At 39.3% G+C, this 26,544-nt stretch overlaps 1 protein-coding gene across 1 annotated transcript in view; it reads right to left on the bottom strand.

Annotated features, from left to right (window-relative positions):
* LOC114034000 (ovochymase-2-like) overlaps positions 1-21,915 on the bottom strand; it is a 51,238-nt gene extending 29,323 nt beyond the window's left edge. The window contains exons 1-12 of the mRNA XM_027849646.1: positions 21,866-21,915; positions 18,577-18,686; positions 15,161-15,252; positions 14,702-14,874; positions 13,905-14,000; positions 13,595-13,746; positions 12,435-12,630; positions 9,567-9,590; positions 8,804-8,894; positions 8,565-8,698; positions 7,520-7,660; positions 6,746-6,876 (exon numbers count right to left, since the gene is read on the bottom strand). Of these exons, the coding sequence (XP_027705447.1) occupies positions 6,746-6,876; positions 7,520-7,660; positions 8,565-8,698; positions 8,804-8,894; positions 9,567-9,590; positions 12,435-12,630; positions 13,595-13,746; positions 13,905-14,000; positions 14,702-14,874; positions 15,161-15,252; positions 18,577-18,681 (1,335 nt within the window). The 5' untranslated portion in view covers positions 18,682-18,686; positions 21,866-21,915. The remainder of the gene's footprint in view (positions 1-6,745; positions 6,877-7,519; positions 7,661-8,564; positions 8,699-8,803; positions 8,895-9,566; positions 9,591-12,434; positions 12,631-13,594; positions 13,747-13,904; positions 14,001-14,701; positions 14,875-15,160; positions 15,253-18,576; positions 18,687-21,865) is intronic.
* Between the last annotated feature and the right edge of the window lie 4,629 nt (positions 21,916-26,544).

The following is a 26,544-nucleotide window of genomic DNA, read 5'->3' as shown; positions in this document are numbered from 1 at the left end:
AAGGAAGGAAGGAAGGAAGGAAGGAAGGAAGGAAGGAAGGAAGATCGTATGCTTCAGTCTGTTTTCAGACAGTATCAGTTCTTTCTCTGGAGGCAGATAGCATGTTGAGTCCTTTGGGGTTGTCTTGGATCATTGTACTACTGAGAATAGCTAAGTCACTCACAGTTCTACTCAACTATTCTAAGACTCGGTTTCCTCACTATAATTTAAGATGTCTTACCCACTTCATTACCTAGCATTTAAAACCATCATCAATCAAACTCTCACCTTTGTTCTATTATTTCATTTTACTCTCTTTCATACATTGTCCCTGAACAAACTTGCTGGTTGTTTCTAATACAAACAATTCCATCTCTTTTCTCTGTGTCTTTGCCTAAGTGGTATCTCTGTCATAAATGCATCACCTCTGCCTCAGAGAATTCATAGCTTCCTTCAAAACACAGTGAAAGAGCTATCTTCTACTTGAGACTTTCTTGAAACTTGAGACACCACCACCATCTTGTGCCAATTATTAGCACTCTTCTCCTCTACATATCAGTTGGAAGGGAATTGACACTGGGAAAACTTTATGGCACTGTACCTAGCCCTGAGTGGCTGGAAAACTAGACCTGTTGCTTAGAGACCAGATATGTTTACTGCTTAACTTGGAACCTGGGTTATACTGACCAGAAACCCAGTCAGATCTAAAGATTAATGCAAAGAATATGAAGTGTTTTCTCCCACTACATATCTCAAGCAACCCATGTTTTATCTGAAAATTGCCTCCATGTTGGCCTACCAGGTACTGTTTCCTTGTTCCTTTGTTTAAATCCTATATAATGTGTAAATTACAGACACTGAGAGGGGGAGGGAAGTGGGCCACCCTTTTTTGGCTTTCCCCTCTCTTGGATGACTTAATAAACTTCTTTCTAAATTATTTCAGTTTAGAAATTTTTTGTTGTCAGCTAAAAACACAACCAAAATACTAAGAACCATCTACCAATAGATAAGTAATAACAGAATATGAATAGTTTTCATAAACATTATAAACAATATTCAACCATACAAAAACATGTTCCAAATCACAAATAGTAATATATATGTATATGGGTATTTACACACTCATTCACACACACACACACACACACACACACACATACACACTGAGGTTCCACCTCACTCCGTGCATAGTAGAAAAGATGAAAAGAAGAATAGTCAATGTTGGAAATCTATAAGAAGACAAATGCACTGATGTATAGTGACTCAGTGGTGAAATGGTCCAAAGTCTAGATTTCAATCCAGAACTATGCAGAAAAAAAGATGGGGCCAAACCATTCATTCCCTTTGATGCAATGCTCCTTCACCTGGGTATATATCCTAAAGAAGTCAAAGACAAAAATAGAGGCCCAATATACATAGCAAATATTCACAGCAGTCCCCTTTGTGCTAATAAAGAACTAAATACAAGGTAGATAATCATCAAATGTGGATTTGAGTGGGGTGGGGGTGGACACTATGACATAAATGTAATAGAATCTTTTAGTACAGTAAGAAATAATGGATATGAGGAATATAGAAAAGGAAGAAGATTCATGTGAACTGATGCAGAGCAAATAAGCACAATCAAGAGAACAAGATATAAATACAACAATAAAATGAAAATTAAATATAAGTTAAACTCTAATCCAATTTCAGTGATGCCACATTGTTACTGCCTCCCAAAAACACTTGTACGACAAAAGAGATAAAGATACTGGAAAACCATGTTCCCATTCTTCAGTAAAGTTAAGGGAAGAGGAGCCCAGAAGAAAAAATGAGGGATAGAGTAGAAGTAAGCAAGTGATCCAATACCGGGAGCGGTGAATGAAAAGCAAGGGGTAAATTGGAAACTGGAGAACTATCCTGATAGGATTACAACAGCAGGATGATCTATTTCCTACAGGATTCTTCCTTAATATTCTGCTGAATATGAGTTGCTATTTCTTGGCAGATCCAGAAGCCTCCTTCCTGGACATCCTATCAAATTGACTGAAAAGAGATGGGAGCCCTTAAAACTGAACTTCTGATGATACAATAACAAATTGTCTCAATGAGAAAGAAAATGGGAGACATCTAAAGGAACAAATGTGACCACACAGGAGCTCTCTAATAAGCTAAGATTTTAAAAGAACATGTAGAAAAGAAAGAAGACAAGATAAAGTAAAGAAGAACCAAAATTAAAAAGTGGCAAAGAATTGTAAAAGTGGTATCAGAAAAGCTAACACTGAATACAACAGCCATTCTAGAAAGATTTGAACTAGCTGCCTTCTAAGGGGGCCTAAATTGCTTAATTTTGTAGTATATCCTAGGAGTTCTGTTTCCTCCCAACTCAAGAAGAGATGAAGGTATCATGGTACTGAAAATGGAAAGCAGAGCTCTGAATTACAGTAGCAGGTTTTTTATCTCTCTGCAGAGAATTGTAGACAGGGAGTGGAGACAGCATCAGCAGTAGATGGAGGACTGACTGTGACTCAAAACCTTATAATAGGTGAAGCATGTTCCTTTCCCTGAATCACCAACCAGTTTATTAAGAGAATCCAGCAAGGTATAGCTGAATAGTGCCTACTCAGAAAAGCTTTTGGAACAAAAATAAATTATTTCTCCCTTCTATTCTGTTGTCTCTTGTAACAGGAGGCATGGTTAATTACCAAATGTTTCTCTATTGCTTTAAATTTTATTTGTTATTTGTATTTTTAAACAATTGCTTTCTAGCTAAAGATATAATCATTTTAATTACTTACTGAGTTTGGTGCTTTTACTAAAGAGGGTGTGATGAGGAAGTGAACCTTTAGATAATTGATTACACAAAATTCAACTGTCTGGGAAATCTCCTTCCCAGTCAGGCAATCAAATAAATCATCTGGGGACTGAAAGTTGTATGAATTTTGTCAACAATCTATATTTTTCAGCTTTCTAACTTTGCAGAGAACACTGAAAAAGGCAAGATCCTTGCCCTAGATTAAAACCCTCATGAATTAATCTCATTGCCTTTAAGCAGAAAGGCTTGCAAAACATAATAGAGATGCTGAAAATTATTTTTAAGCTACATTTGAAAAAATAAAATCAAACCAGAAAGAACAGTACCATTACCTAGAAAGATTATGCTAGTAGATTAAAGAAGGAAAGCAAAACTCTTTCACTCCTATTTTGCTCTGATATTCTCCATCAAATGTAACAATCTTCAAACTACAAAAGTCAGAACATCATTAATAAGGAATTAAAGCCCAACATAAGAAAGCTTCCATCCACTTCCACAGCTTTGATAATCTGCTCTATGTCAATGAGTTCCAAATTCCCACACTTTCAACACTCACTTCAAATTCACTATGACCAAAATTGAACTCACTATCTCCTCTACAAAGCTTGTCACTCCAACTAATTTCTCTGATTCTGTTAATGGTAGTCCCCCTAGTCTCTAGAGTTCAAAACTTTGGAGTTATCTTTGACCTTTCCCTCTCCTTCACTTACCCCCAACATCCAGTAAGTTTTGGAGATGTATCTAATCTAACACCATAATGGCTCTTAATATATATCCCCTTCTCTCCATTCCCACAGCAACCAGTCTAGTTGAGGTCCTCATCATCTCTTGCCTCAATGGTTACAAGAGCCTCATAATTGGTCTCTTTGCCTCTAGTCTCACCTCCTCTCCAAACCATCTCTTATATATGCCAAAATAACTTTCCTAATTCAAAGGTCTGGTAATGTCCTTGCAGTACTCAAAAAATTTTTCCTTAACCTTAACTCCATAGCCTCCCCTAGAGAGGCTTCATTAGTCAAACCACATCTGCATTATTGTAATCAGTTCCGATATTACATTTTAGAAGATACATTAATATGTTGGATTCTGCCCAAAAGAAGATGACTGGGGTAGAGGGATAGTTAGACTAGTGTTCATTCTGATTCTTATAGGATGTCAGCCCCCAAATACAAAGTAAATAAAATAGCAATAAAACCACAAAGCAGAAAGTACATGAAAAGAGCTTTCGTGTCAATCAAAACAATTTACAAGGAAGCTGATCTGATGCATGTATAATGACGTCCATAGCTGTTAACACGGTTACGGTAATTAGGCAAAATTGTAAACAATTCATTGAAATAACTAATTGGTATTGCCCTTACACAGTCAAATCAAGAGTTAGTTTCATGTCATATAAAATAAGGGAATTAGACTATATTCAAGTACTTTATATCTGGGAGAAAGAAAGGAAACAGAGTTGAGAGGCAAAATATCTTCTAAGTTTGTCTTTGCCACCTTCCATCATTCCTTTCTGATCCTCTTTAATCTTATCATGCCATCTCTTCTCAATCTTCTTGGAAAGAAGCAAGGGGATATAGCAAAAAGAATGTTCAAGTTGGAGGCCGAAGAGAGCTGTATCCAAATTGTGTGATGTCAAAAAAGTAACTTAACCCCTAAAACATCCAATGTCCTTAACTATAAAATGGGGACAAGAGTAGTTTCAATACTTATCTCACAGAGTTGTTATGAAGAAAGCATCTTAAAGTTCAATATAAATGTCCATTCATATTATCTCCCAGTCATATTGTCTCTTTCCTGTTCAGTCTGTCATTTTGTAGCCCCGATCAAATCTGAAGTGAAAATGTCTCTCCTTCCCTCCCTCCTTCAATAATACTAAATATTTATTAGTCTGCTATGTGAAGAGCAGTCTACTAGGTGCTGAGAGATATATAGATAAATAAGGCATGTTCTCTCCCATCATGGAGTATTCCATTATAAGACTATAAATTTAGAGTTGGAAAGGCCCTCAGAGTTCTAACCTTCTCATTTCTCAGATGATGAAAATGGGCCTTGGAGAAGTGAAATGACTTGCCCAAAGTGACGCTAGTAGTAAGTAATTGAGACAGGGTTGGACTGAGGTCCACTACCTCTAAATCCAGTGCCCTTTCCAGTATACTTGGTCCTTTTCAATAGCTATCTTGTTTGGAATATAGCTCAAAATGGATGAGAATTCATCTGGGCATAAAATTCTCAGAATTAAATGTGATATTGGTCCCATATAGACACTCCTAAAAATTCTCTTTGAAAGGTAAAATGTGTAAGTTTTCTACAGACCAGATTTGATGGAGGAAGTTTGGGATATGCTTAACCACTTAGGAGTATGTCATAGTGCAATGAGGTTTTGAAGTAAAAAACTTAGGTTCCAATCTCTACTCTGATACTTACTGTGTGACTTTTGGGGGGAAAAACATTTAATCTCTTTTGGTTTCAATTCCTTTATCTGGAAAGCAAAGGAATTACACTAGGTAATCCCTAAGGCCCTTCCAAATTTAAGATCCTATCAAATGTGAATAAGTCTTAACCTTCTGTGCCCGTGACATTGTTCATTTTAGAAAAGGAGCTTGCTAACCCAATTGATTGGTGGAATGTACTGACCAAAAAAAAAACTGAAAAAGGAGATCATCACTGCTGTCTCTACAGTCAAATAGATGAAATTAGCTTTGCAGACACAAACCACTCACCATGGCCCTTCCCACTCACAATCCTGACCTTATCAAGGTAAGTCTGCTGAGCCAGTTGGGTGAACCAAGCAGGAAACTCCAAAATGGGAATAGGAAGGGCCTCCTGTGTGCCATTTCCCAAAGGTGCTTGGGATGTAAAGGCTTAACTAGAGATCCAGCCATTAAATTCCAGATGTGGTAGCAGCCAGTGGGATAGAGGATAAAGACCTGGGTCTTTATGTTGTGTGGCATCTCAAATAAGATGGAGGGCTAATTACCGGAGCAAATCAAAGACTAAGATGAATCCAACTCTTGGAAATCCTCTGGCATTTATGGACTAATTGACTACCTAAAACCATGGGGATCTAGTAAGTGCTCAGGATTAAACCTGTGCTTTCTTTTATATAGGGAACTCCTGGGGAGGGAATCTTTTCTACTAATGCAGATGAACACATTCTCTGCAATGTATATTGTTAGACTATAGACAGTTGCCTAGAACCCTGAGAATTTAAAAGACTTTCCCAGAGTGACAAAGCCAGCATATGTCAGGAGTAGGACTTGATCAGAGGTCTTTCTGGCTCTGAGCCAGCTCTGTACCCACTACGCGCTGCTCCCTCTCAGGGAGTACAAGCTATAGGGGGGAAAAGAACCAAGGCCAATAGGAGCTGAGGAAGTCAGAGTAGTTCTGCAGTGAAGAACCCAGGGCAAATCAGAGGTTTTATCTGAGGCAGTTATAGACACTGCCACTTTTTAAATACAAAACATAATTACTGCAGCCTTGCCTTCCATAAACACACTCAGATCCTAGCAGGTCCTAACAGGATTTTATACTTGGATTAGTCATGAAACCTTTCCTCTACTCTAAAATTACTGAAGAGGCTGGGATAAGAGAAGGGTGGTGCCATTCATATGAACTGACTTCATGGTATCCATACTAGCTGGCTATGCCAAACAGGTGTAAAATGGTATGTTTCAGACTTTGTGAAAATCTCAAACCTTAATGAGAACTATGGTCATCATATGCACTGATGATTCAAGACGTGTATTTGTGGTTGTTTCTGAGTTTCTCAGTGACTCCCATCGCAGAAGGGACTAAAAGCTGCCGAGCATGAGCCCAGTAACCCAATCGTACCATTTAGTAGACAGAACAATGATCCTTACCTTGAAAGAAAACAAATGTTTTTGTCATCTTGTGTAGGAAATAGGTAACTTTTAACTGAGCACTAGCTGTTCTAGGCAGTAATTATGAGCCTATCTATACAGGCAATACCTTAATAATGTGGTCTTCTGGAGCATGAATAATCCAACGACAACTAATCAGATTTGTATAGACATCTGGATAGTGCAAACTTTGTATTATCCCTTCTTCAAAAAGGACAGTTATGGCAATACAACCAAAATCTAAAATAAAAACCAAAGGCAAAAGTTTTTTCTCCATCTAATCACATATGAAGTTTCATTTGAGAGCAAATGAGATTGCATTAAATCTTTAACATCCCATCACAATCTGCAAGGGCTGCCATCATTTTGGTATGCATAGTTTCTTATCAGAATGGTCATCAGGACAAAGAAAGAGAGATGTATTCAGTGTCCAATGTACCCCCTTGCCTGCCACAAAATTAAGTTGATTTCCATGCTCTGTTTAACAATCAAGGCTGGAGACATAAATGTGTCCCATTTACCTTCACCACCGTGTTCCCTGTTATTGTTCAGTCATCTTGGTCATGTCTGACTCTTCATGACCTGATTTTGAGATTTCCTTGGCCAAGATTCTACAGTGGTTTGCCATTTCCTTCTCCAGCTTATTTTTACAGATGAGGAAACAGGCAAACAGGGTTAAGTGACTTGCCCAAGGTCATACAGCCAGTAAGTGTCTGAGGCTTGATTTGAACTCATGTCTTCCTGACTCCAGACCCAGCACTCTATGCACTATGGCACCACCTAGCTGCAGTGCTCAATGTTAAGACAGTCCTACACCCAAGACCCTGTAGCCCCAGTTTTTCACCAGAGCCACAAAATAGCAAAGTGAAGTACATTACTTTACCAGGAGAATGCTTTGGTTTAAGAGCTTTGTAGGTGAGTGCAAATCCAGTGCCATACTCTGTAGCATCGGAGACAAACTTCAGCCTTACTGAACTGGAGCTAATGAAGATTGGTGAAGGGACAACCACACCACAGAACTTCCCTGCAACATATCATCAAAGAGTCTCAGTTCAAAATCTAGTGAGGAAAAACAAAGGTACTTCCTCAGTTCATTGAAGATCTAAAGAGGAATTGTTTACATGCAGTACCTCAACCATCTGGGTATTTGGTCTCCTTTCCTGGATTCATTCCTACTTCCAACACCAGCCACATCTCTTTCCATTACTAAAGCACTTTGCAATGGCTAGTCAGTATTTCTCTCCACACTCGAGGAAGGTAGGTGAGTTACCAAGGCTGGATCAGTCAGTTACAATGGATTATAGGACCAGAAATTTAGAGATGGACAGTTCCATCTAGTTCCATCCCTTTATTTTACAAATGAGGAAACTGAGGTCCAGCAAAGCTTAAAAGGTCACACAGGTAGTTAAGGACACAGCCATGATTCAAATCCAGGTCCCCTGAATCCACATCCAGAGCAACACAACCAAAAAGGAGGTTGAAAACTAGGTTCCTGGATCAAAATTCCTGGGGCAGGCTGAAACCATAATAACCCTCATCTGGCTGTCCTATAGGAGATTTTATGTGATAGCCAGCATAAATACCAGTCCTTGACAAATCAAAGCACATCTGATGTTTTATTGTCATAACTATCCTGATAACATCCTTGCTAAGCCTAGATTTTGGAATCAGAAAACCTGAACTTTTAAATTCAGAAAGTCTCAGCTTCCCTACTCTTCCCAGTTTCCCCAAGCAGTTCCTCACTTTTCAGCATGAAAAAAAAGCTTAAAGATATGGTGCAAATATACAGAAATGCAGTGCTCATAAGCCAATCCATTGTTAACACCATAAGCCATCAGAGGCTTCTGAACACCACCGAGTCTAACCCTTCTCCCTCACCGCCATTAGGCATTGGTTTCTTCATGGTAGTGCAATGGAAAACCACTTACCAATGAGCCTGTCTTCTAATGAGTATACAGACAGTGAATCCTGGCGACAGAACTCCTCAAATTCCACATCCAAGTGGGAAAAATTGAGCCAGATGTGCATCTGCCCTATGACATGTACAGTCCAGACACACAACCTACAGACACACAGAGTGAATAAACATTTTGGTTTCTAAATAGCAAGTGCAGGTGATGATGCAGCTGGACTTGGGAAAGGGAACAACTGAATGGTGCTTACTCACTCATCACTTCCATAGAACTGCTGGGGATGTCTTGGGAAACGGAGCTGCCCCTCAGGCCCTGAAAGCTGGCCATCTTGGTCACTGCACAGGGCTTGGAAAGGAAGCAAAGAAGAGCCAGTGATAAGTAGCATTACTTGAACAAAAAAAAGTAAACAAACCAGTCTGGTTGTAGCTATGGGCTCTGGGTTTGTGTTGCTGGTGACATTGTGTGTCCTAGGTAAGACTGCGTGGGGAGTCTTTGCATCTGACTAGGGCCTGATGCCAAGTGAGAGAAACAAGGGCAGTGAAGCTTAGTTCCTGTTGGCTGCAGGTAATGCCAAGTCCTGCAGGGGCCACCTGGTAGAGACCAAGATGAACATGAGAAGCAACTGTACGTGATGCCTTCATAATAAATCTTTTCTATCTACCTCTTAACTCATTTCATCTTTCACATGTGATAATGGAGGTCATCCTCTCATCCAGACCTGATACTTACTGGAACTAGAAACAGACACCTGTTCAGTTACGAGAGGACTCTCCCCTGATATTCAGAAATATAAATGAGCTTAGTGTTTCATAGGGTCATAGATTTAGAACTGGAAGGCACCTCAGAGATTAGCTAGTCCAACCCTGCTCATTTTGCAGATGACAAAACCAAGACCCAGGCAGGTTAAATGAAAAGCCAACTGTTACACAGGTATTGTGTCTGGGCATAGATCTGAATTCAGGTCCTCAGAGTAAAAATCCAGCATTCTTTCTACTTCATCAGTGAGCTGTTGCTTACCCACAGAACTTTTCATCCTCTGCCCTGGGTGAAGAAAGAGAAAGCCTTTTAACATTATATTTATTGAAATCCTGCCCCAATCCATCCAATAGTCTTAGATAATCATAACTTGCATTTATTTATACAAGTTACAAATAATAATCATGCATTTTATATAATACTTTACAATTTAATAATAACATATTTATAAAGTACTTTAAATATACAAAGAGATCTTTGTTCATTATCTCATTTAAGCTTCACAACGGTCCTGTGAAATGGATACTACACATAGAGAATTGTCACAGGATCATGGAAGCATAGATTTCAAGCTAGAAGGGGTCCCATTTTATGAATGAGGAAACTGAGGCTTAGTGAGGTCAAGGGACTTGCCCAAGGTCTCACAGGTAACAAAACTGGGATTTGAACCCCCTGTCCAACTTTAAATCCAGTACTCTCTCCACCACACCATGCTATATCTTTTGACCCACCCAACCTCTTGCCATGGGTATCCAAACTATACCTTTCCAAGAACTGTGGTACTAAAATTGACCTTTCAATGTATGTTCCTCAAATGTCAAGTTGACAGAAGCACATATTGAAGAAAGAGAATGTATTTCAAGGAATAAGTTCTAATTTCAGATTTCTTGTTTACTATGTTACCTTAAGTAAGTCATCTAACATCTCTGTGGCAATGTCACAAAGCCTTTGTGAGGTTAAAATGAGATAATGAATATAAGGCATTTTCTAAAACTCTATAAATGGTCTTTTATTGTTATTTGACCATCACCACAGGCAGATAAAAACACGTTATGTCTGACTGGTTTCTGGTTTCTGATTTCTTTTCTAGAAAGGTATTTTGGGTCCCTCGGAAAGCTTCCTAGATGAAGTAATATTTGAGTTGGACTTTAAAAGATAGGTAAGAGTAAAATGGGCAAAGGTGGGAAGGGATGAGCATTCTTGGAACTAGGAACAGCCTGAACAAAGACACAAAGATGTTAAGATAAACTCTATAGTGGGGAGGGGAAGGGTAGAGAATTGTTGTAGGATCAGAGATTTCAAGTTAGTAGGAACCATAAGTATCAAGTCCAGCCCCCTTGTTTTTCATATGAGGAAACTGAGGGAGAGAAAGGTTAAGTAATACAGGCCCATACAACTAGTGTTTGGGATGAGATATAAGCCTATGCCTTCCTGAATTCAAATTCAATAACCCATCTATCATGCCATGTTGCCTCCAAGCCAGTTGGACTAGATTATATTATTTGGAAGGGAGTTTTAGGAAATAAGATAGGAAAGATAGGGTGATGTTGAGTGGCGGAGGCCCTTGAATGACAGATAAAGACGTCTAAACTTTCCTCATGAAGAAAGAGGGAGTCACTGGAGATTTTTGAACAGGAAAAATATGCTCAGATCTAGGAATTTTTTAAAAAAGATTATTCTAAAAGCAGTGTGAAGGATGGATTGAAGAGGAGGAGAGTGGGGATGGACAACTATAAGACAGTTATCTTAAAATTCCAAATGCGAGGTAATGAGGTGGCAATCAAAAGAGAGAGAACAAATAGAAGGGATACAGAATTGATGGCAAAGCCATGACTAAGAATGCCATAATGGAACAAGAGCTATAAGCCATACCAATGGCAAGCAACATACAGGATGCCCTCTGTTTAAGGAAGAAAGAACACAGTCTCATGAAAGGAAAGGTAGAGACTCCAACACATCATGATGGGGCTACTGCTTGAGTAGCTAACCTGGTGAGGGGGGAGAACAGTAATGGAAGTTCTTACACTAGCCTACCATCCAGTAAATTCTATTTTATCTAATCTTGATAAATGCTAAACTCTGTTGTTTCTACAGTATTGAAAGGCTGTGCTGTTGACACCCTCTAAATACTGTGTCCAGGAGTAAAGTGTTCTTTTGATTATTCACCCCACCCTAGATAGATAGACAGAATGTAGTAACTAATTAAATGTGGGAAGCAAGGGAAAGGGAAGAGTTAAGGTAACAGCAAGATTAGAAGAATGGGAGATGCTGCCATGGACAGAAATAATAAAGAAAATCTGTTTTGAAGGAGAAAGATAGCGAATTAGGTTTGAAGTATGTTCAGTTTTATTTGGCAGTAGGATATCTAGGTGGCAATGTCTCATGGCACTTGGAGGTGCAAGACTGAATGTAACTCTGAAGAAAGATCAGAACCACTTAGGTAGATTTGACAGTCATCTGTATAGATGTGCTATTTGAAGTGGTGGGAGTAGATGAGATCATCAGTGAAAGTATAGATAGAAGATAAGAAGGTGAGAAACAGATTCTTAGAAAACACCTAAACTAAATGGTGAGGAAGAGGATGATGATCCAGCAAAGGAAACCAAGAAAGAGTGACTAGAGAGGTATCTAGAAAACCAAAAAACTGTAGTGTCTCTGAAGCCAAAGGAAGAAAAGGTAGATCAAAGGATCATCAACAGATAATGTAGCTAATTCACAGACTTTAGTTGTGACATACACATATAGTTATAGAATGTTAGAACAGGAGAGACCTAAGAAATTTCTAGTGCAACCACCTCATTTTCTTGCAAAGGATCTTGCTAACTTAATTGAAGATGATGGTACAATATAACATCGGAAATCAATGTATTCCTAATTACAGGACTTTAAAAATAATTGCTAAATTATTGTATTAATTTTCCATTGAAACTCTGAATTAAATACATTTTATTCTGGAAGGACGTATTGAGAATAAATAATTCTCATATGCTCTGTGAGACACAAAAGCGTAAGCTTGAACCTGCCTTTCCTCTGATTTCTCTAGGTCTCAACCTCCAACCCCACAAACTCTTTGCCCCTATGAAAAGAGTCACTACAACTTGAGTCTCTACAAGACATTGGCTTTATTACCAATTTCAATAGTGTTGTGAACCCAGGGAAGCACTTTGGTCAGGTCTGTAAAGACCCCTGGAGTTCCTCTGTAACTGGCGATTTTCTGACAGTTGTGCCTCCAGCTGCGAGCACATCCCATCCCCCAGGAAGTCACACCAGCCAGAGTCCAGGCCCCATGCTTATTCCTGCACATCAGGGAGCCCCCTGAATCGCCCTATAGGAAGAGAAACTCTGTTGGCATCAATGTCAGCATCAGTACCCAGCAGAACTTCTTCCACTCCTTGACTTGGGACTTCTATGAAAATAAACAAGAAGCCTGCTTCAACTCTGGGTTAAATGAGTTCAGGGAAATGGGACTAGTCTAGATCTGGGTGGGGAACCTGTGGCCTTAAGGCCACATGGGGCCTTCTAAATCTTTAAGTGCAGCTTTTGACTGAATCCGAATTTTACAGAACAATATTTGTTACAGAACAAATTTGGATTCAGTCAAAAGGCCACACTTAAGGATTTAGAAGGCCACAGGTTACTTACCCCTGGTCTAGATAAATGAAGTACCCAAATTGTCTTCAAAACTTATTATAGCCTACGCTTTCTCCCTCTTTTCTCTCTAGTTGTTTCTTCAGTAATCAGGAAGGCATTAATCTCCCTAAGTAAAGTTTCTCTATTTCTCCCCTCCCAGATCCCATGACTGAAGCTCAAGAAATAAGAAAATCACATGAAGGTTACTGGCTCAGTGTTTAGGACTAGAGCTGGCCATATTAGGTACCTAATAAATGTTTGTTGACTTGTCAACAGGAGGCAAGGAGAAGAGCAGGCATTGGCCAGGCTAGTCCATAAACGGAATAAGTCAGTCATCAAATAAGAGAATTGGCCATTCTTCATTTGTGAGAGGAGAAATAAGTAACCTGTAGCTATCTTATCCTATAGCTGAGTAATCCCTCTTAGCTCCCACCACTTGATACCTGAGAGAAAAAGATCAAATCAACAGTCCAAATGTGCTTTTGACTTATCTTTTCTAGCTCTGCTTTAACCCACTAGACTCACCAGCTGCCAGTTCCAGCCCTTCTGCCCTCCAGAGTCATCATGAAGAATTGGTGAATCCATCCCTCACACAGGAAAATAAACCAGATTGAGAATTCAGCCAATTATCAAATCAGGCTCTGCTTTCCCCTACCAACCTGACATGCATCCTTTCCCCCATCTGGAAAGCCAGCACAGAGAAGTGTGTTGCCCTTGATAGGCCTCTTTAAAGTTAACAGCATAGCTGCACACTTCCTCTGGGTCAGAATGGGCAAGTCCACTTGATGCAAGACCTGAGGGAGGTGGCCATCTAGGAAAACAAACCAATAGGGAAATGTAATGGAGCGTGGAGTCCACTAGTCTCTTTCACATAGAGATTGCCAGACCCAGGTTCCCAGGGCTCAGGTTCAAGTGCTTGTTGTATTGAGTTGTTGGTGGATCCAGTGGGAGGAGACGGGGGCTGCTTACTCTCTTCCAGACGACCCCAGCCTGCAGTGGTGCAAATGAATCCTGGCTCAAAAGTTTCCCCCTGTTTGGGAAGGCATACGGGCCCAACAAATCGGCCTGTAGGAAATGAAAAGAGGAACTTGTCCAAGCCTAGAGAAGATACGCAGGCCTCAGACTTCCTGGCAGGATACACAAATACAGCTATATCTTTATGAGTAGTCAGGGCCTCTTAGATTTGCTTTGACCCTTAAATTTGTTTGTTCTGATACTCCTTTTGGCAAGCATCCTTCCCAAGTCCTTAATTATCATCAGAGTGACAGGGGAAGCATCTCCTAGGCAGGGGTGGGGAACCTGCAGCCTTGAGGCCACATGTGGCCTTCCTTGTAGGTCGTTGGGCACAGCCTTTTGATTGAGTCCAAGTTTTACAGAACAAATCCTTTCATTAAGGGAATTTGTTCAGTGAAGTTTGGATTCAGTCAAACGGCTGCACTTGAGTATCTAGAGGGCCACATGTGGCCTTGAGGTCATAGATTCCCCACTCCTGTCCCAGAGAAACACTAGAATCAAGGAAAGCCTTGATCTCTTCTCCTTTACCTTCTATAAACATGGGACTGCAATGGAGAAGAATTATCAGCAATGATAATGACCATTGCTCAGAAAATGTCTTTACCCAACCTTCAGGTCAGAGCCAGACCTAAAATTAGATCAGGCTTCACAGATGAAGTACTCATGATCTTGACTGTCAGAGAACAAGCTGGCCTGACCCAGGGGAGCTAAGGAGATGGAAGCCTGGATTCTCTCTGGCCTCTGATGGTTACCAAACTTGAATGTGCCATTCATCTTCAAGAGGGCAATGTCGTAGTTCATTGGTTTTCTGAGTGTGAAATATGGGTGTCTGACGATAGTATCCACAGAAAGGGTCTGCTCTCCTTGCTCTACCACATTCATATCATGTTCTCCTGCAGTAACGTTCAGAAAAGTTTTCATATCCCTATAGAGAAGAAATGTAGTTTAAGGAAAACAAGGGAATAAGCATCCACAGAGCTGCCATTAACCAGTACTAATTAAATATTAGTGCAGGGATCTAGACTAGTGCCAGAGGGAACTCCTCCTCTATCCAAGTGTGGAGATTATAATGTGCCCTATAACTAATTCGAGAGTCCCATTAGTTATCCTGCCTCCAACTCTGAACATAAAAGTACTCTATTTCTGCCATGAATTACATGACAAAGGGGAAATACCAGCTGACCTCCAACCATTTGACTGTCCATTCTTACTTATGCAAGACACAGTGAGCGGCTGTGATCACCCACTGGGCAGAGATGATAGTTCCTCCACAGAAGTGCTTTTCTCTTCGTTTCAAAGACACCTGAAGGACAAAAATCTTAGATGATATCAATGTCTTTCATTTGAGAATACTTTACAGATTACAGTCTTCTCCTCCCTAGCTTCATTTGATTTTTGTATTAGTACTATAAACTGGGCAGAGAAGGGGTCCCCAGCCCAACTACACAAATGAGGATTCCTGTTCTCAGAAAGGTAAAGTGATTTGACCAAAGTCACATAACCACTAAATGGTTTTAATTACACAAACCACAGAATAAAAGGTTTAGAGGTAGAAGGGACCTTAAAGCCCATCTAGTCCAATTCCATTTTAAAGATGAGGAAACTGAGACCTAGAAAGGTTACATGACTTGCCCAAGATAGAACAGGTAGTAAGTGACAGAGACAGGATCCAAACCCAGGTTTTCTGACTCCCAATAAAGTACTCTTTTTCCCTCTTCCATGCTTGTCTCCCTGGTATCTAATTACTTTTTCCACCATACCATGCTTAGATGTAAAAAGAGGTAGAGGGAAAAACTACATTCAAGAAATCCTCAAACCTTAAAACCCCAGAAACTAAATAGGACCCAAAATAGTGACCCAGAATTCATAGTAGTTACAAGGTCTGAACACGTCATGGCACTACTCAAGAAGCTATTGCATCTCAAAAAAAACTCCTTTGGTATTTAAAGCCCCTCACAATCAGGCCCCATGTCTACCTTTCAAGCCTTCTGTCACATTACTCTCCCTCATGCAATCTACATTCTGACCAAAGTGGTCTTCTTGTTGCTCACTGGATGCGGCATTCTGTCTCCTGTTTTCATTATTTTGTTTGGGCTGTCTCCTGGGGATGTTCTCCACTTTCATCTCTACCTTTTGTAATCTCTAGGTTCTGTCTAGGTTTAGTTCAAGGGATTTTCTTGATTTCCCCCTAACTGTTAATGCTCTCTACCACCTTCCCCCAAAAAATTACTTTCAGTTACTTTAAGCATATATTATATGTATGTAACCTCATAGTAGGATGTAAGGTCCTTGAACATAGGAAGGGTTTTGTGTTTTCTCCTTTGTATTCATAGCAGCTAGCATGATGACTTACATATAGCAAGCACAATGAACAACCAGAAATTGCAGGCTAGGGTACGTCAGACACCACCCCACTCTTAGGCTGATATCTGCTTACATAACAGTGACCAGTGCTGGTTTCCATAGTGTTGTTTCCATTACCATAGGAGATAGTTATGTCCACTGCTTGTCCAGCACCTTCTGGAAATTCAGCCTGACCCTGGTTTGTACCTTATCTAAGCCTCTCATTATATCATCCTGGCTTTGAGAGGAATTAGTAAATGTGAACCCACTCACTTGGATGTAAGAACCAATCCGGTGGCTCTGACAAAAGGCACTTTTTAACCCATATTTGGAATTTCCCACCATTTCCTGGGAATATGCATGGCCTCAAAAATAGGGCTTATTTCAGACTTAGAAAAAAAGCTCATGCAAGAAACCTACCAACGTCATGTTTGTGTTTTGAAGGGAAAAAATTAGAAAAATACTAAAGTTTCAATATTTGGAAAATATTAGAGGACCCATGGAAAATGCAGTAGAAAAGTACAGAAGCTTTTCCGGCTCCTCCAAGATCACCCCAGATTTCAAGGCAAGTATTCTATATTCCTTATATCTCCAATTCTTGATTATTTGATGCAAAAAACTCAACTCTCATCCCAACCCCTTCATTACCCTACTTTCTACAATATTCCTTTGGGTGAAAAGCAATTCCTAAGCTTTCTAGCATCCATTTGTGTTTTAGAATATGAGTTTCTAGGTGTCCCATTAGGCATATCCATGTTTATTCTGAAACAGAATTAGAAAATAATTTAGATATGTGTGGAAGTATGTGTCCATATTTTCTATATAGATAGAAAAAGTAGATGGAGACACAGTGAGAGACTCAGAGGTGTGGAAAAAAGCATGTCTACATGGGAAAATAGCTAATTCTCTATAGCCCAGAAGTGACCTCATTTCATTATAGGCCTTCCATATCAACCAATGATTCATGGAGAATGAAAATAAAGGGCAAAAATTGAATTTGTAAAATTAGATGTCACAATGAACGGAGTATAAACTTTAAACTTAAACTTTATATAAGGACAAATACAGCAATGCATGAGGAGAAGCACAAAAATACATAAATGGAAAGACTAGGACCTTGCATTAAATCTACAGTTCAACAAGAAAGTACCTGCTAAGTCTGTACAGCCAGGAGAATCAGGAATTTAAATCACAGGAGTTTGGTTTTCCTTGTGTTTCCTGGAATATTATTTAACTCCCCTGCATACATATTATCACCAAGGGAATAAGATCATCCATCATACATCTAATTTTGCTTTTTCTGGAATATATGTGTTTAGAATTTTTGCTACATTCTTATTCTGGCAATGAGGATGACTAATATTTTTATTAGAAAAATTATAAATTTTACTCTAAATGTATAAATGTACCTGATTATGACTTGTTGGTGTTTCAGAGGTTAAGTTTCTTTCTTTGAGAAAGTATGTCTATTTTCTTAATGCAATCCCATGAGGAAATAATTTCAGATATATTTAAATATCAATTAACATGTTTTAAGTGAAAAGCACTGTATTGGGGAAAATGCAGAAATAAATAAGTCACTTGACCTCAGAGTTCATGATTTGTCAGGGCTATATGACACAGACACAAATGGCAGCAGAGGAAAGAGTGCTAGGCTGGAAGTCAGCAGACCTGAGTTCAAATTCTGGTTCTGCCATTGGCTACTTATGTGACCATGAGCAAGTGATTTAATCTTTCTGGGTTTCAGTTCCCTCATCAGTGCAATGGAATTTTGGACTAAGTAACCTGTAAGGTCCCTTTTGGCTGAAATCTTTGATCCTAGGAGCCTATAAATCCAAAATAGTGTGTGAAAAGTATATGAAAAAGGTGTAAACCAAATACTAGTTGAGACATGAAGCAGGAAAAGGTACATTATAATCTTTTCCTGACAAAGGGTATCAAAGAGGGTTTCATGAAGGAGAAGACATTTGAGATCCTTCTTAAAGAATGGACAGTGTAAACATGTGGAAATAGGGTCAGTGGGAGAGTTGAAATGGGCATGCCAGTTATAGGAACTAGCAAGAACAAAGGCACAACAGAAAGCACATATGGGGGATGGCATTTCATTTTGAATGCATGTCTTTTTAGGAGCCCATCTAGAGCACATAGCAAGGAACACACACTTTAGCATGTTTTCAAAGAATAATAGCCTGGCCCCAAACTCCCTGACAGCCCTTCAGATACTGCAAACATTTTTTTTTCTGAGAGGTCATTCATTCCTGGCAAGTCATTGCCTAGTACTTACCTGCCATGGATATGCTCCTTTTTCAACTGGGCTTCCTCCAACAATTCGACTAAAATGACCCAAGTAATCCCAAGGCTGATTGTCTACTGCACTCTGTCCACACATGTGACCTAGGGAAAGCATGAACAGATAATGAGCTCCCCAACATTCCAGAGTCTTGCAGAGAACACTCCTGAACCAGAAGTTCAAGCAAAATCCCATTGACCAGCGTAAAAGTAGGGTTCCACTGATTATTTTACCCACTTACAAGTAATTACCATTTTAAGGTAATTACCTTTATTCCTGAGTGAATCTAGCAGAACTGAATCTGAACAGAGCTTATACCTTGAAACAATCAAAACCATCATGTGAAAGATTTGGTCATGCCCTAAGGAATCCATATTACCGATTTTACTATATCGTCACTAGTCTGTTCTTCTTTCCTTTCCACATCATAAAACATAATTTAACAATATCCTTTCCAAAGGCAGGAGTATCACGATAGTCTTCATATATTAGGGATAGGTTCCAGAAATGAACTATGTCCAAAAATGATCACCAAACTAATAAGGATACAGGCATCTCAAAGCTGAAATGGACTTTAATATTTCTTTAGTCCAATCCCTTCCTTCATCTTACAAATTAAGAAACTAGGGTCACAGGGGACTTTCCCAGGTTAACACCCAGCAGAAATGGTTCAATGCTTAATTAGTTCTCTTGACAATGAATAATAATAAAGTTAACAGCATTTATGTAGCACTTTAGGATTTAAGAAGCACTTATATATATCTTAATAATGTCTATTTTGACAGTTGTATTCCTGACTTAACATTTCATTCAACTGACATCTATTAAGGATTTAAAATCTATCAAAATAATCATTACTGAATCTGGAAAGAAAAAAAAAGGAAAAATTCTGTTTCTGCATAATCTTTCTCCTCCTCCCACCAGGTTAATTGGTTGGTGTATGGTGTTTTTATGTAACTTTGAAAGGTAACTTGATATTGTAAAAAACAAACCAAAAAAAGCACTGAATTTGTGTCAGAGAACTAGGTTCAAATCCTCTTTGTACAACTGTAGGACCACGGGCAAATCTCAGCCCTCTGGGCACCATGAGTTGATCATTTTAGCTCTTAATTCTATGATCCTTGTCCAGTAGCCCTTAATAAACACATTGTCAGTTAATAAAACAAAACACCCAGTTCGGAGCACAATTGTCAGCAAAGGCATTCAGTATTATCAGACATTCTTAATTTATCCACATAACTTTGTCCATTTACATGGATCTCTCTTTCTTCTCCTCTAGAGAGTATAAAGAAATGAGGGCAGACAGGGCCTGGGGGCTTTGGAGAGGAAAAAGAAGTCAGGAGTTCAACAGGGGAGGGGACATTCCCTCTTTCATTCCTCGGCTTCTTTTCTTAAAGGTAGAGCCCTCTCTAGAGTAAAAAGACCACCTTTTTTTTGGAAGAACACATTTTTTAATAAATTCTTGCTCTCCAGTACACTGTGCAGTGCATCTTCCAGCAATGAAATAGGGGAAGTAAGCACTTTTGAAGTTTGATACAAATTGAGGAACCATACTTCGTGTGGGAGTTTCTGCTATGTCATTGTTCAGCCATTTCAGTCCTATCCAACTCTTCGTGATCCCATTTGGGGTTTTCTTGGCAAGGATACCGGAGTGATTTGCCATTTCCTTCTCCAGCTCATTTGACAGATGAGGAAACTGAGGCAAACAAGGTTAAGTGACTTGCCAGGGTCACATAGCCGATAAGTATCTGAGTCCAGATTTGAATTCAGGAAGATGAGTTTTCCTGACTTCAGGCCCAGCTATCTATCCACTGAACCACCTAACTGCCCAGTCTCCCCCGCACAGACATGGAAAATGGACTTTACTGGCAGAAACTGAAGGTCAAGCTCAGTTCCCTAGACTTATCATAACAACCTGCCTCAGACCTGAACCACGTCCATAAAGCCTGAGTTCCACGATCTGACTTCCCCCTTACTCCCTCCCTTTAAATAATTCTTCTGTGTTTAACTCCTTTGGAACAGAAGACAATCCTTAAACAATGATATAAGCTGATTTTCTATCGCTACCATCTGAATGACTTTTATAATAATTTTTGTAATGTTTTAAAATCGAGATATACTATTTCCTGAAGTGAAACTCACTGAAGCAAAGCCAGGAAACATAATGGTTCTGGAGGTTGGCACCAAGACAATCAGGAAGGAATTTGTCAAGAAGCTCTGTTGGCTTATTTTTTTAAGGGAAAAGTACCATTTGAAAAAGCTGGAGTAGCTATAAATTTCATGTTTTCCAGAAGGTTGATACATGACATCTGTCTAAGGTATTCAATTTTTTCTAAAACATTGACTATTTTCCTAATTAAATGATTAGAAATTACTGCCATTGGGCAGTACATTCAAATGATGAAAATTATTGTAGATTTACTAAGAAATCTTAATGTAGTTCAACTGGAGTCTTCCACCCCCAGTTCAAATGTCAATTAATGAAATGCAACATAAAACAATTAAATTCAGCAATACTCATATGGTACAATTTGCCCCTTGCATTCCCCCAGAGAGCTTCTGCAAAGAAATGATGAGTTCTCATCCCAGAATCCTGTACATATTTCCAGGAAGACCCTTTCCACAAAAAGATACAGGTAATCATGGCTCATCTCAATCCTACCTCTCAGAAGAGACTGAGATGCATAGTTTCCTGCTCCAAAACAGACCATTCCCAGAAGTAAAATCAATTCCCAAGTTGTTCCTGACATTTTAAGGCTGAGATGACTCCCTGAAAGCTCAGGAGAGAGTAGACAGAAAAGAACTATGGGAGAGAGCAGCAATCAGCCAATTAAAATGGAGGTTACTTATTAATCCATAAAGTACTTAGCCACGTACATCTAGCTCCTCTGAATTTGTCCAAGCACAGTGACTTCTTGCTAAGATCATTATAACTAACCCACATTGGAAGCTGTCTAAGAAACAGCCTACCCAAGACAAGGAGGTGACTAATATTGTAAAATGTCACATTTCAGCAGGTCCATACCACTCAGTTGGTCACACTGACATTTCCAGTAGTATCAAGGAGAATCACTTCTAAGCAATTTATTTCCAACCTTCATTGAGTATAACTGCCCCCCTGATATGAGAACACTCCTGTTCCCAGGGGTTAAGTGCCCTCACTTAATGGAAACGATCAATTCTGCAACATTTTTCAGTCTTCTTGACTGAGTGGTAGAAATGTCACTAAATTATTAGAAGAGGAATACATATGAAAAATAATCAGGGAACAAAGGATACTTACTGTCTCCGTGAGCTTTGTCACTGTTCTGCTGACTTCCAGGGCACTCCCAATCTTCCTTTATTACTTCATCATGTGGATCACAGTCCTCTAAAGCTTAGCTTTACAACATCCTAATATTCCTTTTCCTCAAAAACAGTGGCTTTCATCTCAATTCAGTTCAGTTCAAGAGGTAATTATTAAGCACCTAGCAAGGAAACACTGTTCTGTCATTAAAGGAGATATAGATATGAATTAGTCATGGTTCCTGTCCACAAAGAATCTATAGTAAAAAATAAAAGTAATAATAATAATGTTGCATTGGAAGACAGTAAGATTTCACTGGCCAAAATATAGCACCGAATTTGGGGAAGGGAAGTGTTGTGGGGAGAGAGGAGGTTGCTACTGAAAAATATGCAAAGCAATGGAAAACCAGGTGGACAGAGGATGAAGACCTTGCCTCCTTCATTTTTGTTATTGGTCAAATCTATTTGCATTACAATACTGAGAGGATCTTAAAAATCAGCTCTTATTCGTAACCCAACTTCCCTTTAGTTCCTATAGAGTTTCTTTGGCAGAGTCCTATGAAATTGGTTTTTGTGACACAGGACCCCCATAAAGGGTCAAATAGGAACTATAGGAAATTTATCTGCCTAAGTCAGAAACTTGTTGCAGAGATTACACTTTGATTCAGCCCCAGATACAAGGAATCAAAAAAGATTTGATATTATCTAGACAGTCCACCTGCTTTTGTTCAGCAGCCCTTTACCTGGGTGTGGTAGCTCACAGCTTTTAGTATGACTAAATAACTGTCAGCCTACCCACCAGAGAAAGGCTTTCTAATCACCTTACCCTAGCAGAGAGGAGCTGAAGGTAACCCTGAAAAGGCAAATCCAAGAAGTTGGCAGCAATGATCAATGCCCAGCAACAAACACAATACCAGCAGAGCCATGCACCCAGGAGAAAATGGAGACATGATGCCCAATAGAAAGTAACTGAAAGCAGTGTGAAGTTATCACTAGAGGACATGAGCAGCCCTATAATATCAGATAAGTGATTTGCCATGACCATTCATGTACCCTGGTCATACAAGTTCCCTATGTGTGCCTTCTGTCATGGTCTCTGGTCACACAGGTTACCTCCATGTGTTTTCCCAACTCACGTGTGCCCTTTCCACATGTTATACAGCAATCCTTGGAAGGATATATACCTTGTATGCATGGAGGACTTTTATTATTTTGTTTACTGTGGTATTTGAGGACATAGCTTTTGTTTGAACTAATGTATCTCCTGATTGGCTGGTTTAAAAAAAATTACATAGGTATGGGTCAATGAGCTATATGGCCTTCAGTGATTCTAACCCTTAAAGTGCCTCAAACCTGGGGTAACACTCTGAGAGTGGTAGTTTCTTAGAGACTATATAACATACTACAGTTATATGGAGTTTTACTTACTTTTATATTTCACTCATATATTCAAAATAAAGAGGCATGACTCACCCTCCAAGAATTTACCTAACTCCAAAATACAGGCATCAAAACAAAGTGTAGAGTGAGGACAAAGATACTTCTGTGGCATAACCACCTGGATTCCTAGCCATTTGTTCTAATCTTGAACTTTGTGTGCTGTCCCTGCCCATAAGTACAGACTGGCCATGAGTGGTCTGCTATCCCTCTACCTAAAAAATAAATGAGCTAATAAAATGCACATTACAATCCATTGTAAAAATAAAAAAAGCAATCCATACCTATGAAGAGAATAATCCCATTGGGCAAACTGGATAAGAGTGCTCCTGTAATTTGACACAATTCCTTTGATGCCTAGAAGTCTTAGCTTTTGGAGTTACCATCCACTCAGGCTATTCCTATTGACATTCCCTTTGGAGGGAGTAGGAAAGAAGGACCATGTCTGACCATCCTACATCATAGGCATTACCCCTTTCAGTCCTCTTAATCAATCAATGGCAAAGTTAAATATTGTTGCACCAAGCTATAGATGATGTTCAATGGCTTTTATTCATGTCTGACTCTTCATGACCCCATTTGCCATTTCCTTTTCCAGCTCATTTTACAAATGAGGAACTGACGCAAACAGGGTTAAGTGACCTGCCCAGGATCACATAGCTAAGAAGTGTCTGAGGCCAGATTTGAACTCAGATCTTCCTGACTCCAGGGCTGGCACTCTATCCAATGTGCCACATAGCTGCCAAAGAGGTTCAGTTACTTGCTTGCAATCATACAACTAGTACATCATGGAGTCAGAACCTGAACCCAGATTTTCTAACCCCAGTTCTAGTGATCCTTGCATGAAACAACAGTCTCTGACACAATGTAGTAGAAGAGGTGAAATATAGCCACATAACTATAATATAAAATAGATATTCTAAATTTATCATTGACGTACAAAGAGCTATGAGAGTTCCAATGAAGAGAAGGCAATTTTCAAATAGGAGGGTGAGAAAAGGCTTTGATAGAAGTCAAAGATAGGGGAAGGGCTCTGAGAAAAAGAATTCCAAGCATAGGCAATAGTCTGAGCAAAGGTGTGGAGGCAAGAAAGAATAGGGCGTGTTCAAGGGGACAAGGAGTAGCCCAGTCTGGCTGGAACATAGAACATGTGGAAGAAATTAATGTAAGATAAGATTAGAAAGGCAAGAGGTCTCCAGAGAATAGAGGATTTTGAATACCAAGCTAAACTGTTTAGGTTTTATTTAGAGAACAATAAAGAGTTGTTGAAGATTTTCAGGCAAAATAATTATAATCACATCTACATGTAAGGAAGTTTTCTCTGGAAACTTTTGTGACATACATGGTAAAGTGGGAAGAGACTGGAGAGGGAGAGAGAAGTTAAAAATCTCTTGTAACAGGTGGCACAATGGATAGAGCACGTGGCCAGGAGTCAGGAAGATCTGAGTTCAAATCTGGCCTCAAAAGCTTTCTAGCCGCATAACCCTAGGCAAGTCACTTACCATCTGTTTACCTATGTTTCTTCATCTGTAAAATGGGAATAATAACAGCCTCTACCTCCCAGATTTGTTGTGAGGATCAAATGAGATAATAATTGTAAAGTGCTTAGCACAGTGTCTGGCACATTACCATGTTATATAGTGTTATATTTTGTTGTTGTTCAGTTATTTTCAGTTGTGTCCGACTCTCCACAACCCCATTTGGGGTTTTCTTGGTAAAGATAAGGAAGTGGTTTGCCATTTCCTTCTCCAGCTCATTTTACAGATGAGGAAACTGAGGCAAACAGGATTAAGCACCTTGCCAAAGGTCATACAACTCACGCAGATGAGTCTTCCAGATTCCAAACCTGGAACTCTATCCACTGTGCCACCTAGTGGTCTTAAGTGCTATGTAGATATTAGCTATTCTTATCTAGGGTTGGGAAAATTGAAGGAAGGGGTGAAATGTGAGAAAATTGCATAAAATGAAAGAAAAATACAATTTGGTATTGGAATTTGGATTTGAGGAAGAAGGATAAATCCCACATAACTCCTAGACTTCAAGTCTAAATCAAAGTCATGGAATTTCAGAGTTAAAAAGACCCTTAGTGATCATTTAGTCAAACCCATGGGGGGAAAAAATCCCTAGTACAAAACACATGACAAATGATCATTCAGCATCGAGACTTCTAATGAAGAAGACATTATTATTCTTGGGATTTCTTTGGGTTATTCCAATTGTTAGAAGTGTGTTTGTTTGTTTTTCTGACATCAAGCTAAATTTGCCTCTGCAACTTTAACTTATCCTTCCTGGTTCTGCCTTCTGGAGCCAAACAAAAGAAGTTGAATCCCTCTTATATGTGACAGCCTTTCAAGTACTTGAAAACAGCTATCTTTCTTCCACCTGCTTTCTCTCCTACAGGCTAAACATGCCCAGTTCATTTAAAAAAAAAAATCTTCAAATGGCAATGTCTGAAAATGCTTTATGATCCAAGGTGCACTCCACTGACCAATTTTCAGTTTATTAAAGTCCTCTCTAAAATGAGGACCCCAGAACTGAACATAATATACTCCAATGGTAATCTAATTTGGGCAAGGCATGATGAGACTATCACCTCTTTATTCTTGGAAGCTATTCTTTTTCTTAATGCACCCTAAGATTGAATTCACTTTCTTGGTTGCAATGTGAAACTGTTAATATTGGGCTTGTGGTCCTTTAAAAACCCCAACTCTTTCTCAGATATACTGTTGTCTAATCATGCTTCCTACATTACACTAGTGAAATAGATTCCTTGAACTCAGGAGTGAGATTATGTTTATGCCAATTAAATTTCTTCTTAGATTCATCCCTAGCCAGTAAACATTTTGGGGGAGTGGGAAGATCCTGACTGTCATCCAACATGATAGCTATCCCTCCCAGCTTTGTGTCATTTGAAAATTGAATAAGTGTGTCATTTATGCCTTTGTCCAAGTCACCGATAAAAATGTTAAACAGCACAAGGCCAAGCACAGATCCATGAGGCACTCTATTAACAACCTCCATCCCAGTTGACATGGAACCATCACTGATTATTCTTTGAGTCCAGACACTCCACCAGGTCTGGATCCATCCTTAAACTAGTCTAGTTTGCTCTATCATTTCCGCAAAAATAATAATAGATACTTTGGAAAATGTCTTATTAATATCTAAGTATGATATCTACAGCATTCTCCTGATTTACCAGTTTAGTAACCATGTCACACACAGGGATTGGTTCATTTC

The sequence above is a fragment of the Vombatus ursinus genome, unplaced genomic scaffold (assembly GCF_900497805.2).
Source record: "Vombatus ursinus unplaced genomic scaffold, bare-nosed wombat genome assembly UNPS02007822.1, whole genome shotgun sequence".
Lineage (NCBI taxonomy): Eukaryota > Metazoa > Chordata > Mammalia > Diprotodontia > Vombatidae > Vombatus > Vombatus ursinus.
The sequence above is the reverse complement of the archived record's forward strand: the minus strand, read 5'-3'. Positions and strand labels throughout refer to the sequence as shown.